Source organism: Schistocerca americana, chromosome 3, assembly GCF_021461395.2.
Source record: "Schistocerca americana isolate TAMUIC-IGC-003095 chromosome 3, iqSchAmer2.1, whole genome shotgun sequence".
NCBI lineage: Eukaryota > Metazoa > Arthropoda > Insecta > Orthoptera > Acrididae > Schistocerca > Schistocerca americana.
The window spans coordinates 281185450-281201276 of record NC_060121.1 but is presented as its reverse complement, the minus strand read 5'-3'; the positions used below and the strand labels follow the sequence as shown (position 1 = coordinate 281201276).

The following is a 15827-nucleotide window of genomic DNA, read 5'->3' as shown; positions in this document are numbered from 1 at the left end:
CTGTTAACTTGCTTGTCAAGCACCGCACCAGTGGCAAGCTCCTCAGGGTTTAAGGGGGTGGGGGGGAAGGGGGGGGGAGGTAGAGCCCTGGTGGGGTTGCTGGCGTCGCCATTCAAATTCCTGGTGCCACTATCTCGATTTGTCGTATGATGTCCCTCTGGTTTGAGGCCGCCTAAAATCTTTGCTCGATGTTGTTGATGGGGACGGGGGAGTGTTGTGGCGTGGCGAGATGAGGGGTGGAAACGGAACGAGGAGGACTGTGTGAGAGGTCCGCCGGCGAGAAAGGCGAACACTCGTGCAAGCGCCCAGGGCACGGAGTCCGGCGAGTGGTTGTTGGGCATATTTGAGAGACGATTTGAATCCGTCGCTGTCTTCGGGTGCTGTCTTCGTACGTAGCCTGGCCAGCCACCTCGGGGACGTGACACACTAACGAGAGTTGAAGTCATTTTTGCTGTGCTGAATTCTGGGCGCCCTTTAGAACCGGCAAGCTTCAGCTTCACCTAAGTTTTGGATTTTGAGGCCTTAACTGTTATTTTCTTTAGATACCTATAGCTCTTGTAGCGACCATTGTGATGTTTCAGCTGATCTCTGTTATCATTGAAGGCCTGTCTGTTTTCCACTTGGTAATTTCACTTAATTGAAGCTGTTATTATTGAAGGCCAGCCTGTTGCCTTTTCATTAAATTAAGAGCTGTTTCATAATTTGGGTTACCTGAGGCTCTTATTAATCAAGGCCTACCTACTTTTGTCCTATTATTGAGATCTGATATCTTACTCAATCTGTGTTGTAATTAACTGAAATTGTGATTGGCAAAGGCATACCTGTTTCAGAGCTATTCTTGTAAATAAGGTAGTAACAGGAAATTACACATCATGGTACATGAACCCTAACCTTTCGCATTACATCCCTTTGTCCATAATTGTAGGTATCACCCTGTTTGGACAACTTTGTAACACTTGTGCAACTCCCCTTCTTCCATTTCTGGATGCCTGCTCTTGTCCTCTGCAATTAATAACGACCGCTGCACTTTTACTCTGATAAGACTCTTCAGTATCGCCCACTTACCGGGATATATGAGGACTACATATCGTTGTTGTGGTCTTCAGTCCTGAGACTGGTTTGATGCAGCGCTCCATGATACTCTATCCTGTGCAAGCTTCTTCATCTCCCAGTACCTACTGCAGCCTACATCCTTCTGAATCTGCTTAGTGGTTTCATCTCTTGGTCTCCCTCTACGATTTTTACCCCCCACGCTGCCCTCCAATACTAAATTGGTGATCCCTCGATGTCTCAGAACATGTTCTACCAACCGATCTCTTCTTCTAGTCAAGTTGTGCCACAAGCTCCTCTTCTCCCCAATTCTATTCAATACCTCCTCATTAGTTATGTGATTTCCCCATCTAATCTTCAGCATTCTTCTGTAGCACCACATTTCGAAAGCTTCTAGTCTCTTGTTGTCTAAACTATTTATCGTCCACGTTTCACTTCCATACATGGCTACACTCTATACAAATACTTTCAGAAACGACTTCCTGACATTTAAATCTATACACATATCATTAGCACAGTGACTGCCTCCTGCTACTGGGAAGGAAACTGAAATGTGCAACTTCTCTCCATCGGCCCTTGTTTCTGCTATGGCTAGGTTAAAACAGAAAGACAAGTTTTTGTGGCTACATTCCAAGACCAACCTTAATTCTGCTGATATTTTTTTCTGTACTTTCTGTAGCCCTTCCAGGTACCAATCTGGTGACATGTTTACTCCCACTCGTGCTCGCCCAGCTTGGTGCTTAGTTTCCCACAATTCCGCCACCTCTTGGCGTCCTTATCACGCACTATTCTCCGAGGACTTTTACCACTTTGTCAGCAGGACTTCGTTATCTCATACTTCTACTTCAGCTTGTAACCTTGGTTCATTAATTCTTCCACAGTTTTTGTGTAGCTCGTTACTTCCTTTAGCCAGCTGACGTTATAACCGTGTATTGTTTAAAAAATATATTTCTCCACACTAGCGACCTGCGTGATGTGCATCTCACTTGCTGCTTTATTTCATATTACCCATCGTTTCATTTCTCCCACCTTGTATTTCATCCTCTGAACGGTTTCGTTAGCTACTCTAAAGACAGTTTTCAGAAGTCAGCTCCCAGCAGCGATCCAGCCTTTCCTCCTTCTTGTATCAGGTATAATCACAGAACTTCCGTCATCTCGTTCCTCAGCTATTCATCCGTCCTCCTTACCATCAACCCATTATCCTTTCCTCCCCCTAAAGTTCCCTGCTATCCCACAATGGTTCATCTTGCCTACAGTATACAGGATGCTGTACTTAAACCTAACAAATACAAACATATACACCTAACAAAGACGAACACTTGTGCCGTTGTTGTTGCCTGCCTGTTGGGCACTGTAACCAAGTATCTCGAAAAATGGGCTATAGCCGTGAATAAAGATTCATTCCCTGTAGGTGTTTTGTTGAAAGGACCTAACACATCAATCCTGAGCAACTGAAACAGTGCTACCTTTACAATGGTATTCTCGTCCAACACAAATCGGATCTCTGTGCAAACTGTAGGCAATTCCGTACGGATTTTGCCTGGCCCAACTTCCAATTCCACCAGTATCTCTCCACTACACTCCTGCATCGTCCGTGACTTACTTGTACTATCATGTATCTATTCCATCCTGCCAGCGTATTACAACTGACAATGGTATTGCAAGTTTTCGTCCAAAGCTGGTAGCAGTCGTACGGGATCCACCGGTCTCAATGGATCATGCCTGCTGAACCATGCCTTCAGTGGCTCTTGACTAACAGCATCTTCTGCTGCCACAATGTGGGATGGTTGGGGGGCAGCGACTGCACCCCACTTGTGCTAGGAGCCATATCACCACATGATGCTATACAGCCCCCATCTAGACGCGACTCCAACACCATGGTTCTGCCAGCTGGACTCTATTTCTTGTTGTATCATTTTTAATGAGTTTTCGTACGTCTGGAGAAATACAAGTTAAGTAAATCATCAGTTTGTTGTTTTATCCTGTTCACTAAGCATTTCTGCTATGTCCAACTTTCTTACGATGAGAGTTGCCACACCACTGTGCAGCCCACCCTGTGTAGCCCACCTCTCCTTGCCGTTGTGCACAAAGTTGTACACAACACTGCTTACGCGTGATCGTGTGCCTCCTGTAACACTGTATGTCTCCACTTTGGTGGAATCACCACCCATGATCCCAGCTTAGCTTCTCTGCACAGCAACCCATATTGTATACAAAACTGCGGCTGTTTACTAAACTGCTTACATTCGATATCCGTCTTCTGCCCTGTCTATCATTCCTTAAGCTGGTACGTCGAATCTCTAACACTGCTACTTTCTTAATTGATCCGTGTTCCCATGTTTTCTCCCAGGTTTGTGGACGATTTCAAAATTAAACTAATTCAGTTACACAACGTAGATGTATCCTTCGTATCCCTAGTAGATGGATCCTTCAACCCCAGCAACCATTTCTGTGATGCTTAATATGTTATCGCTTGAAACTTTTTGTCATAAATAACACTTGAAATAGAGAACCTATAGATAAGGTTCAAATTTCTTTTTATGTCCTGAAGAATTTCTTATCTGCTGAGTTCAATTGCCTTGATGCATAGGCTACCAGATGCTCGATGTTAACTAATTCTTGAGACAACACACAACCAAATGATTGATTAGACGAATCACGTGACAGAATGAATTCCTCCTGAAATCTGGAAATTTCATGACCAGACTCCATGTCAAAACTTTTTCCAGTTTCTCAAAAATACGTTAATAATCCTGTGACCAAACAAATTTAGAACGTTTCTTTAGTAATTGTCTCAGTACTCTGTTCAGTTTCTCAAAAGCACTTTGACAATTCTCTAACCAAACATTTCAATAATAACGGTGTCGGTGGTCTGGCAACACTTGCTCAACACGGAATTACACTTCTTTGCACTCATAGTTAAATTCATGGTTCTCAGTCCCAGGAACACTTCCCTTAGGCTTTGTATGTGCTGCTCCATATCACTGGCAAAGACGATTATATCATCAGGATACACCATGCATTGACATGGTTTCGTTCCTATGAGACCTCCATTAAGTAATCCTTGAAATACTGCAGATCTTTTTTTTCAATCTGACAGACATCCTCCTGCACTAATAATGTCAGCATGGCGAATGAAATGCTGTTTTTGACTGGTCTTCAAGAGGGACTTCATGCTGATACTGTCCACTCCTTAAGTCCGCAACTCGTGGTCGTGCGGTAGCGTTCTCGCTTCCCACGCCCGGGTTCCCGGGTTCGATTCCCGGCGAGGTCAGGGATTTTCTCTGCCTCGTGATGACTGGGTGTTGTGTGATGTCCTTAGGTTAGTTAGATTTATGTAGTTCTAAGTTCTAGGGGACTGATGACCATAGATGTTAAGTCCCATAGTGCTCAGAGCCATTTGAACCATTTGTCCACTCCTTAAGTCTATCGTTGAAAACTACTTACACTGGCCTAAAGGGACCCAACTGTAGAGGTCATCGGTCCCTAGACTTGCACACGACTTAAACTAACTTATGTTAAGAACAACACACACACCCATGCCCGAGGGAGGACTCAAACCTCTGGCGGGAGGGGCCTCACAATCAGTGACAGGACGCCTCTAACCGCGCGGTCAATCCGCGCTATAGTCTACGCTTTCTGTAACTTTTGGCAAAGAGCAAGCATCCGTTATAGTCTTGTCATTCAGCTGCCAATAATTCGTGATCCATCTACTGATTTCTTGCGCACAACCCTCAATAACCCAATCCTTCATATGCTGTTGTGTGAATTACTCCAGAATCGGCTGCAAGATCTTTGGGACTATGTATGATTTGCAATAAACTGCTGATTCATTTCCTGCTGGTACTCGGCGCTGCGTAATGTGTGTCGCTGGTAATATCCCTTTTGGAAAGAAAATCCTTGTATTCCAACAGTGACCTTCCATTCATTCCTTATCACTCCCCTTTAAGCACCTCACTTTCCCTTGTAACGCATTATCAATGGCATTTGGCGACTGTCGGCGGGCAACACCCGTTGTGTCCCACTCTTGCTACTCCAGGACGTATACGTCAGCGATCAACAACCCCTCAGTTAAACTTAAATTTTCTTCGATAAAATTACTCAAAAACTTATGTATCTCCAGGTACATGCTGTACATGTACACATTTTTCACTAAGCAATCCACATGTTCCAGTAATTCCATTGCTTACAATGGTTCCACCACACCCAACATCCCTACCAGTAAATTAGACTCAACAATAACTCAGATTTCCCGGCACCCTTAGGTAAATAATGGAGTGAATCCAGTCTTAGCGTGATTGACCACGGTTTAAACAGTTTGTCATACTCAGTAGATCTCGCGACATTACTATAGTGGCAGCGGTTTCACCCAACTGAAATATTTTTCCATCAACCTCCACCACATCTTGCCAAAGATCGATTTTAGCACAATTCTGATGCAAGAAAGCCAATCCCAGAATCATGTCATAGCTCTCACCCATGCGGTGCACAGCCTCTAGACACTGTTTGTACTGAACTCCACCCAAACAAAAATCTATGTCCACCAGTCCCAATAGTGCTACATCTCTAGCCCCCACTCATCACCATTCCATGGGGGGTTCCGTTCCTTATTTTCCACAAAATCGCCACTGGCGGTCGGCACATGGACCCGTGCAGTTCTTTCTCCATACTCGTTCCTCTGAGCACACATTCCATCTCTGCATAAAAATTCGTAGCGTCTAACTTTACTGGTAGTGCCTGCAGAGGGACCTTGGGTTGGCGTCTTTAATCTGCCGTTTTTTCTGCTCCCCTACTTCTAAAACTAGCGTTACCATTATGCCGAGCTCTGCGTCTACTTCCACCACCCCGTGCCTGACGACAATGCTTCCGCTCCATCTGTTCACAAGTATAACACCTTTATATTAGCTGAAAACGCTGTTCGTCTAGCTTGCAATTCGGCTGGTATGTCATTTTCTTGCATTCTACTATCGATCTCACAGCTGAATGTTATCTAATTGGATACGCTGTCCATAGTGTCCCTGACATTTCCGAAGGCAAATCTTTTAAAAATGCAACAAGTTCCCTCTGCTCAGCCTCACGTAAAAATATTTCATTTACCATAGTGTTCTGCCCCAACTCGTATGTACTACCATTAATCTTGTTTAGTCTATCCTCAAATTCTTCTGCCGATTCCATGTGCTTCTTTGTTACCATGTACAACTATTCCGTAAAATGCCTGGCAGTATTTAACTTTGCACGTCATTCAACTAAACCCTTTCTAAACTTTTCAAATGTTCCAGCTTCCTCTCCATAACCCACATAAGTTTTCGCTTCCCCACTTAATCTTGCCATCTTCAAAAGTTCTGCATCATACCATTCTAGCACTTCTGCCAAATTCCTAAGATCCTCCACAAACGGTTGCACATCCTCAGTTCATGTACCAGAGAAAGAAGCAACTAAACTGGCTGCCACCAAATATGTTTTTCACTGTGGTGACTGCATTCTGTCAGACTACTTAACTGCACACTAATTGCTGTCTATAATGCTGACCTTTCCAATAATACACAAACTGCTTCTGGTTCTGATACTTCTCGTGTCTCTGACTCTGCCAAAATTTTGCCCGGCTGGACACTCATTTTGAAACAACAGTAATTACAAGACAGAAAAAGTAAAATACTTTAAATAAATTCTTACACCTAATCATTAAAAATTTTGATTGACAACAGCATCTAGCCATATGTCCGTAATGATTACACGGTAAACACACTACTGATACTGATTCTGTACATGGTGCTGTATGGACTACCAAGTTACATTATGTACATCTGACAGGTACTAGATAATCATGACCCCCATAATCTCTAAAGCACAAGAAATCTACTGGCTCCTTACTTTTAACAAAATTCACCTTACAAAGGGTTGGCAGTCAAGCTTCTTTTCCATGATCAAGGCACTTTGACAAAAACAAAATTCTTGGCTGACCATATCGTAGACCGTAGGTTCAGATGTTGCACTGAAAAGATGATGTAAATACACTGACACTAGTTAAGTTACTGATGCCAGGATAGGTTCAGTGGGGCACTATGTGACATAAGACAAACAACGAGGAGTTCCAAAATACCCATATTACCGCTCGCCATTGTGGTTCAATACTGGCAACAGCAGTATAGTTGAGGCTTCCAGCGGCTCCCTGTTATATATCACCCAGCAATACTGACAGCCGATGGCCGAGTGGTGGTACATAATGCAGCTGCCTCTGTCAGCGATGACTCCTGTCCCGGTAGACAGCTAAGGCCGCGAGTGTGAAAATGTGACTCGCGCCCACAGCACTACCCAGCGGGCAGCCGGCATGTAACGTTGCGGCCGTGACCCACTGCTCCACGATGATGGACAGCAAACTGCTTTCCAGTGGCTGTACTGGCCCATTGTGGCAGCGGCTTCAGCTCCCATAGTTTTAGGCGGACTGGCCTGCTGCAGAGTCGAACGATGATCCACAAACAACATACTAAATGGCGCCACACGGTAGTAGAGCTCCAATAGTAACACAGTTGACTTAAGTACGAAATGGGTAGGTATTTTTAGGCTTCCAGGATGTACATCGTTGTGGCATGCATGCTAAATTCTTCCGCGCTGCGAGTGGAAAGCCTTCTGCCTCTTACTGTTTAGGTGCTGCTGGCTCGCCTCACGACGTTGCAACACTTGTGTCGAAAAATGAGGAAGAAACGTGACCACCCACAACATCAAGAAGGTAAGAAGCTGTTCAAGTCCAGGGCGTTCCCTCAATACGTCGGAAGCCTTTCGTCTAAAGTAGGTAGGATGTTAAGGACACACAAAGTTAAAGTAATTTGCCGGCCACCGGCGAATATTAGTGCTCTTCTCGGTTCAGTAAAGGATCTGGGACTGCGGAGGGCCGGTATTAACGAAATTCCTTGCCAGTGTGGCAAAGCTTACATAGGTCAGGTGATAAGCACAGTAAATGAATGGTGCGTTGAACATGAGCGCCATACTCGCCTTTCGCGGTCCAGTAAGTCGGCCGTAGCTATTGTATTACTGCAGGACACTCCATGGATTATTCTACTACAAAAATCTTGGCGCCGGCCTGATCCTTTGGAATTCAGTAATTAAAGAATCTGTGGAAATACGTCTAGCACAAGATCTTGTAAACCGCTGCTTTCAACTGGACAATGCTGCGGACCCGGTGATCTTTTTCATTTCTTCCGGTAGAAAATATTTTGTTCAGAATGACACAGTTCCGACAGAAGGCGGCCACGTAGTTCCACTTTATGCATGCGTTTACGCGCCACAGGTGGAACAGCATTCGCAGAGGGCGCGCATTTCGATAGAGGACACCCCTCTGAGGCCGCCAATGTTCATTCGTCTCCACACTAATTTTTGCTGTAAAGCCGACACCATGAACTAGCAGTCTCCATCTCGAGGGTTGGATCCCCTCGCTTCCAAATCAAAGGATTACGCTGCCTGGGCTACACTCAGGGTGCAGTCGACGCTTTTGGAAGAGCCTCCTGCCGTCTGACATCTGTTCGCCGCCAGCCAGCCAGCCAGACGTCCGTCCATTCTTCCGTCAGTCGCCACAGCCCGGTGCTCGCCGTCGCCGCCGCCGCCCAGTACTCGCCACAGCCTCCACTGCCGCCCTGGTGGGGCTCTACCCCACCCCCATTGCTGCTGTCGCCGCTGTACCCAGCTGGGGATACCGAGCCGCCCCTGTAGCCGTCATCGTCCCGTCGCTGCCCAGAGGGATGCGCCAGTTGTCTTGTGACAGCCAGAGCGAGAGCACCAGCAGCAGCGAGTACTGTTTGTATAAAGCGTTTATTTTGCATTTTGTTTAAGACCTTCCACTAAGGAAGGGATTCTATTTGTGTTTATCTGCTCTGCATAGTAACTAACAGTTCTTGATAAAACTTTACGTAGTTTTCGTGTTAGATTTCTTAGTGTTTTCTTGATCGTTTAGAACAGAAAGCGCCCTAAAACCGTCTTTTGTTTGTTTCGCGGCCGTTAGCCACTAGTCACTTGAATCAGCAGTTGTCTTGTGACAGCCAGAGCGAGAGCACCAGCAGCAGCGAGTACTGTCTGTATAAAGCGTTTATTTTGCATTTTGTTTACGACCTTCCACTAAGGAAGGGATTCTATTTGTGTTTATCTGCTCTGCATGGTAACTAACAGTTCTTGATAAAACTTTACGTAGTTTTCGTGTTAGATTTCTTAGTGTTTTCTTGATCGTTTAGAACAGAAAGCGCCCTAAAACCGTCTTTTGTTTGTTTCGCGGCCGTTAGCCACTAGTCACTTGAATCAGCAGTTGTCTTGTGACAGCCAGAGCGAGAGCACCAGCAGCAGCGAGTACTGTCTGTATAAAGCGTTTATTTTGCATTTTGTTTACGACCTTCCACTAAGGAAGGGATTCTATTTGTGTTTATCTGCTCTGCATGGTAACTAACAGTTCTTGATAAAACTTTACGTAGTTTTCGTGTTAGATTTCTTAGTGTTTTCTTGATCGTTTAGAACAGAAAGCGCCCTAAAACCGTCTTTTGTTTGTTTCGCGGCCGTTAGCCACTAGTCACTTGAATCAGCAGTTGTCTTGTGACATCCAGAGCGAGAGCACCAGCAGCAGCGAGTACTGTTTGTATAAAGCGTTTATTTTGCATTTTGTTTACGACCTTCCACTAAGGAAGGGATTCTATTTGTGTTTATCTGCTCTGCATAGTAACTAACAGTTCTTGATAAAACTTTACGTAGTTTTCGTGTTAGATTTCTTAGTGTTTTCTTGATCGTTTAGAACAGAAAGCGCCCTAAAACCGTCTTTTGTTTGTTTCGCGGCCGTTAGCCACTAGTCACTTGAATCAGCAGTTGTCTTGTGACAGCCAGAGCGAGAGCACCAGCAGCAGCGAGTACTGATTGTATAAAGCGTTTTTGTACTTATTTGCTGCGCTTAGCTTTTAAATAGTTTTTCTGGGAAAACCTAGCGTAGTTTTCGCGTCTCGTATTTCAGTGAGTGTTTCTTGATTATCAGAGTAGCTCATCAGAAGATTATCTTGGGAATTTGTCACCGTATAGAGTAGGGTAAACATAGTCATGTGTAGGGACTGTGGTTGTTGTGAGCGGACGCAAGGAGAATTGGCCACTCTTCGGGGGCAGGTGGAGGCTTTGTCTGTTAGGCTCATCGAGCTCGAGGTGCAGGCGTCGGCTCGTAGTGGCGTTGGGGCAACTGTGGTGAGACCTATGCCTACTTCGGTGGCCTTGGAATCACATGGAACCCCTGATGTTGCTGCGTCTTCCGGCAGTGAGCATCTTACCGGTCAGCCATCACTCCAGGGTGAATGGCGGACAGTGGTGGGCTCGCGCGTGCCTGGCCGAAAGGCGAAGGTGGGATCTGGCCGCGTGGCAGCTGCCTTACCCCTTTCCAACAGGTACGGGGTGCATCCTAGTGGTGATGACATCGTTTCCGAGCCACCACAGGATGCCTCGCCTGTTGGGCCAGTGGCCGATTCTCCGGCAAGGTCCCGACAGTCACAGAGGGCGGGCCTATTAGTTATAGGGAGCTCCAACGTTAGGCGGGTTATGGAGCCCCTCAGGAAAATAGCGGGTAGGTCGGGGAAGAATGCCAGTGTGCACTCGGTGTGCTTGCCGGGGGGTCTCGTCCGTAATGTGGAGGAGGCCCTTCCGGCAGCTATTGAACGCACTGGGTGTGACCGGCTGCAGATAGTAGCACATGTCGGAACGAATGACGCCTGCCGCTTGGGTTCTGAGGCCATCCTTGGTTCCTTCCGGTGGCTGGCTGATTTGGTGAAGACAACCAGCATCGCACGCGGAGTGCAAGCTGAGCTTAATATCTGCAGCATAGTGCCCAGAGTCGATCGCGGTCCTCTGGTTTGGAGCCGTGTGAAGGGTCTAAACCAGAGGCTCAGACGACTCTGCGACTATAATGGTTGCAAATTCATCGACCTCCGTTATTGGGTGGAGAACTGTAGGGCCCCCCTAGACAGGTCAGGCGTGCACTACACACCGGAAGCAGCTTCTAGGGTAGCAGAGTACGCGTGGCGTGCACACGGGGGTTTTTTAGGTTAGAGGGACCCCCCCTTGGGCGAAACGATAAAATACCTGACGGCTTACCAGAGAGGACATTATCATCGTTGATAAAGAACGTCCGTCCTCAGAGACCAAAAACAGGAAAAGTTAACGTAATATTGGTAAACTGCAGGAGTATCCAGGGCAAGGTTCCTGAATTAGTATCTCTTATTGAAGGAAATAGTGCGCATATAGTATTAGGAACGGAAAGTTGGTTAAAACCGGAAGTGAACAGTAACGAAATCCTAGACACAGAATGGAATATATACCGCAAGGATAGGATAAACGTCAATGGTGGAGGAGTATTTATAGCAGTAAAGAATTCAATAATATCCAGTGAAGTTATTAGCGAATGCGAATGTGAAATAATCTGGGTTAAGTTAAGTATCAAAGGTGGGTCAGATATGATAGTCGGATGCTTCTATAGACCACCTGCATCAGCAACCGTAGTAGTTGAGCGCCTCAGAGAGAACCTGCAGAACGTCGTGAAGAAGTTTCGTGATCATACTATTGTAATAGGGGGAGACTTCAATCTACCAGGTATAGAATGGGATAGTCACACAATCAGAACTGGAGCCAGGGACAGAGACTCTTGTGACATTATCCTGACTGCCTTGTCCGAGAATTACTTCGACCAGATAGTTAGAGAACCAACTCGTGAAGCTAACGTTTTAGACCTCATAGCAACAAATAGACCGGAACTTTTCGACTCCGTGAATGTAGAAGAGGGTATCAGTGATCATAAGTCAGTGGTTGCATCAATGGCTACAAGTGTAATAAGAAATGCCAAGAAAGAAAGGAAAATATATCTGCTTAACAAGAGTGATAGGGCACAAATCGCAGAATATCTGAGTGACCACCATCAAACGTTCATTTCTGAGGAAGAGGATGTGGAACAAAAATGGAAAAAATTCAGAAACATCGTCCAGTACGCCTTAGATAAGTTCGTACCGACTAAGGTCCAAAGCGAGGAGAAAGATCCACCGTGGTATAACAATCATGTACGAAAGGTACTACGGAAACAAAGAAAGCTTCATCATAGGTTTAAGAGTAGTCGAATGATAGCTGATAAGGAAAAGCTGAACGAAGCGAAAAAGAGCGTAAAGAGAGCAATGAGAGAAGCATTCAACGAATTCGAACATAAAACATTGGCAAACAATCTAAACAAGAACCCTAAAAAGTTTTGGTCATATGTAAAATCGGTAAGCGGATCTAAATCCCCTACTCAGTCACTCGTTGACCACGATGGCACCGAAACAGAGGACGACCGAAGAAAGGCAGAAATACTGAATTCAGTGTTCCGAAACTGTTTCACTGCGGAAAATCGTAACACGGTCTCTGACTTCAGCCGTCGCACGGACGCCAAAATGGAAAATATTGAAATAAACGATATCGGAATTGAAAAACAACTGCTATCACTTAGTAGCGGAAAAGCATCCGGACCAGACGAGATACCCTTAAGATTCTACAGTGATTATGCTAAAGAACTTGCCCCCTTTCTATCAGCAATTTATCGTAGATCGCTGGAAGAACGTAAAGTACCTAGCGACTGGAAGAAAGCGCAGGTCGTTCCCATTTTCAAGAAGGGTCATAAATCAGATGCGAATAATTATAGGCCTATTTCGCTTACGTCAATCTGTTGTAGAATAATGGAACATGTTTTGTGTTCTCGTATTATGACGTTCTTAGATAATACAAATCTCCTTCATCATAACCAACATGGATTCCGCAAACAGAGATCATGTGAAACTCAGCTCGCCCTATTTGCCCAAGAAATTCACAGTGCCGTAGACACTGGCGAGCAGATTGATGCCGTATTCCTGGACTTCAGGAAGGCATTTGATACTGTTCCGCACTTACGTTTAGTGAAAAAAATACGAGCTTACGGAATATCGGACCAGGTTTGTGATTGGATTCAGGATTTCCTAGAAGAAAGAACACAACATGTCATTCTTAACGGTTCAAAATCTGCAGATGTAGAGGTAATTTCGGGAGTACCGCAGGGAAGCGTGATAGGACCTTTATTGTTTACAATATACATAAATGACTTAGTTGACAACATCGGTAGCTCCGTGAGGCTATTTGCAGATGACACGGTTGTCTACAAGAAAGTAGCAACATCAGAAGACTCGTACGTACTCCAGGAGGACCTGCAGAGGATTAATGCATGGTGCGACAGCTGGCAGCTTTCCCTAAACGTAGATAAATGTAATATAATGCGCATACATAGGGGCAGAAATCCATTCCAGTACGATTATGCCATATGTGGTAAATCATTGGAAGCGGTAACGACCGTAAAATACTTAGGAGTTACTATCCGGAGCGATCTGAAGTGGAATGATCACATAAAACAAATAGTGGGAAAAGGAGGCGCCAGGTTGAGATTCATAGGAAGAATTCTAAGAAAATGTGACTCATCGACGAAAGAAGTAGCTTACAAAACGCTTGTTCGTCCGATTCTTGAGTATTGCTCATCAGTATGGGACCCTTACCAGGTTGGATTAATAGAAGAGATAGACATGATCCAGCGAAAAGCAGCGCGATTCGTCATGGGGACATTTAGTCAGCGCGAGAGCGTTACGGAGATGCTGAACAAGCTCCAGTGGCGGACACTTCAAGAAAGGCGTTACGCAATACGGAGAGGTTTATTATCGAAATTACGAGAGAGCACATTCCGGGAAGAGATGGGCAACATATTACTACCGCCCACATATATCTCGCGTAATGATCACAACGAAAAGATCCGAGAAATTAGAGCAAATACGGAGACTTACAAGCAGTCGTTCTTCCCACGCACAATTCGTGAATGGAACAGGGAAGGGGGGATCAGATAGTGGTACAATAAGTACCCTCCGCCACACACCGTAAGGTGGCTCGCGGAGTATAGATGTAGATGTAGATGTAGACCACCTTCACTTCCTGCTACCTGCCGAAGGGACTGCCGCCACTCCCTGGTAGAGTCACCGCTGCCCCCCCCCCCCCACCCCCCCCTGGCTGGACGCCACTGTCCTCGCTGCCACCACCGCCGTTTCTCGTCCATGCCGCCGACACCTCCGCTGTCGCCGGCACCACCGTCACCATCTTCACTCCCCACTTTATCACCACCACCACCATGGCTCACTTCCATTTCTGCTGCTACAAATACCATCACATGGAGCTCGTCGACCCCATTCCCATTCTCCCTTCCCTTCATGTCTGCCCTACTCCCGCACTGTTTTCAGCCATCACTTCCTTCAACTCTCCCTCACCCTTAACTATCATCCCATCGTCATCTTCAAGTTTTCCACCACTCTCTGCACCACCTATGTCAGGTTCCCAGCCAGCATGAATCTCCATCTGCCACACCACAGTCCCTGCCACACCCACGATCCCACCCCCTGCATCACCTACCCCTCAGGGAAGATCTGCCCCCCAACTCCTACCCCTCCATCTCATCCCTCAACCCCTTTCCCACCCTGTCCTATCAAAGAATCCTACCAAACGCCCTAACGTTGACCCTGTCCCCATCCTCTCCACAAAGAAAACCTCTGAACCCCACAACCTACCTACCCCCATAGACGTGACCCCATCCCCCACTCTAACATCTTGTTTGACCCACATTTTCATCCTCTCCAATTGCGACCCTCAATTCCTCGACAGCCACACCCTCACCCTGGCCATTGGTAAATGCTTCCCCAATGCCCCATCTCATTCCTGTCAAGGACTCAAAGCCCCCAATGCATCCTTCCTCAGCGAACTCTTCTCAAAAATCCCATGTATCCACTTTGGCCCACGAGCCACCCTTACCCATTGCCACACACCCTCCTCTCCACAAGAGTCTCCACCTCCCTGACATCTGCTGACCTTCACTGCTGTGATCACAAAGCTTAGCCCCATGATCATAGAGGCTGAGGTGTTGCCGGAACTCAATTCCCACCCCAACATCGAAATCTGCTCTGCCCATTGCAGCTGGGCCAACTTACCTTATGAGACTGTTCATTGAATCCTCCTCCTTCATTGACTGCCTCCTTACAGAGGCAGCCCTCATCTTTAACAGACACAATAAAGTTGACCCTTCCCATTCCCCCCTCAAATCCTACCGCTGCCAACGTTGCCTTAAATATAATATGCATGTCACTGCTGTCCACACTGCAAAGATGCATACTTCCTGAAAAACTGCCCCAACCGCTCCTGTAATACCTGCACTGAATCCCATCCTACCTACTCATACAAATGTAAAGCAAAGCCTCCTCCCATGACCCCACAGCTCACCATCCCCAACCATCCAGTAGATAATTCCATCCATCCCAACAACTCCCTCTGCCCTCCTCCTGCCGTGTAGGACATGAACTGATCACCATTGTCCTACAAAACATTCACTCTTTACAATGCTCACACCCTTTCCCAAATCGCCCTTGTGCCTGTTCCATCTTTCTCCTCACCACCTATGCCACCTACTCCCACAACCAGGTCCACTTCACCTTCATCCCACTCGCCACCCTCTTCTAAATCTCCCCTACCATAATGTGACAACTTCACAGCATCCTTTATCATTATATCTCCTGCCTGCCCACCCACAAACACCTCTTCCTGCACACACTCAATCAACACCGTATGGATGCCTCCGTACAAAATGTGTAGGTGGAAAGCGTACATTGAAAGACTCTACAAGAGAGTGAGCAAATTTTGGAAGACTTTCGCTCGAATAAAGCAGAAGGGATAGTTAACACTCCTTCAAAGTT

General features: G+C 46.1%; 1 protein-coding gene across 1 annotated transcript; it reads right to left on the bottom strand.

The window, feature by feature from the left end:
- Positions 1-8516: 8516 nt before the first annotated feature.
- On the bottom strand, positions 8517-14299 carry LOC124606019 (glycine-rich protein DOT1-like). The gene is made up of 2 exons (XM_047137981.1): positions 14112-14299; positions 8517-8796 (listed from the first exon to the last, which is right to left on the bottom strand). The coding sequence occupies exons 1-2, from the start codon at positions 14297-14299 to the stop codon at positions 8517-8519; spliced, it is 468 nt and encodes a 155-aa protein (XP_046993937.1).
- Positions 14300-15827: the final 1528 nt, after the last annotated feature.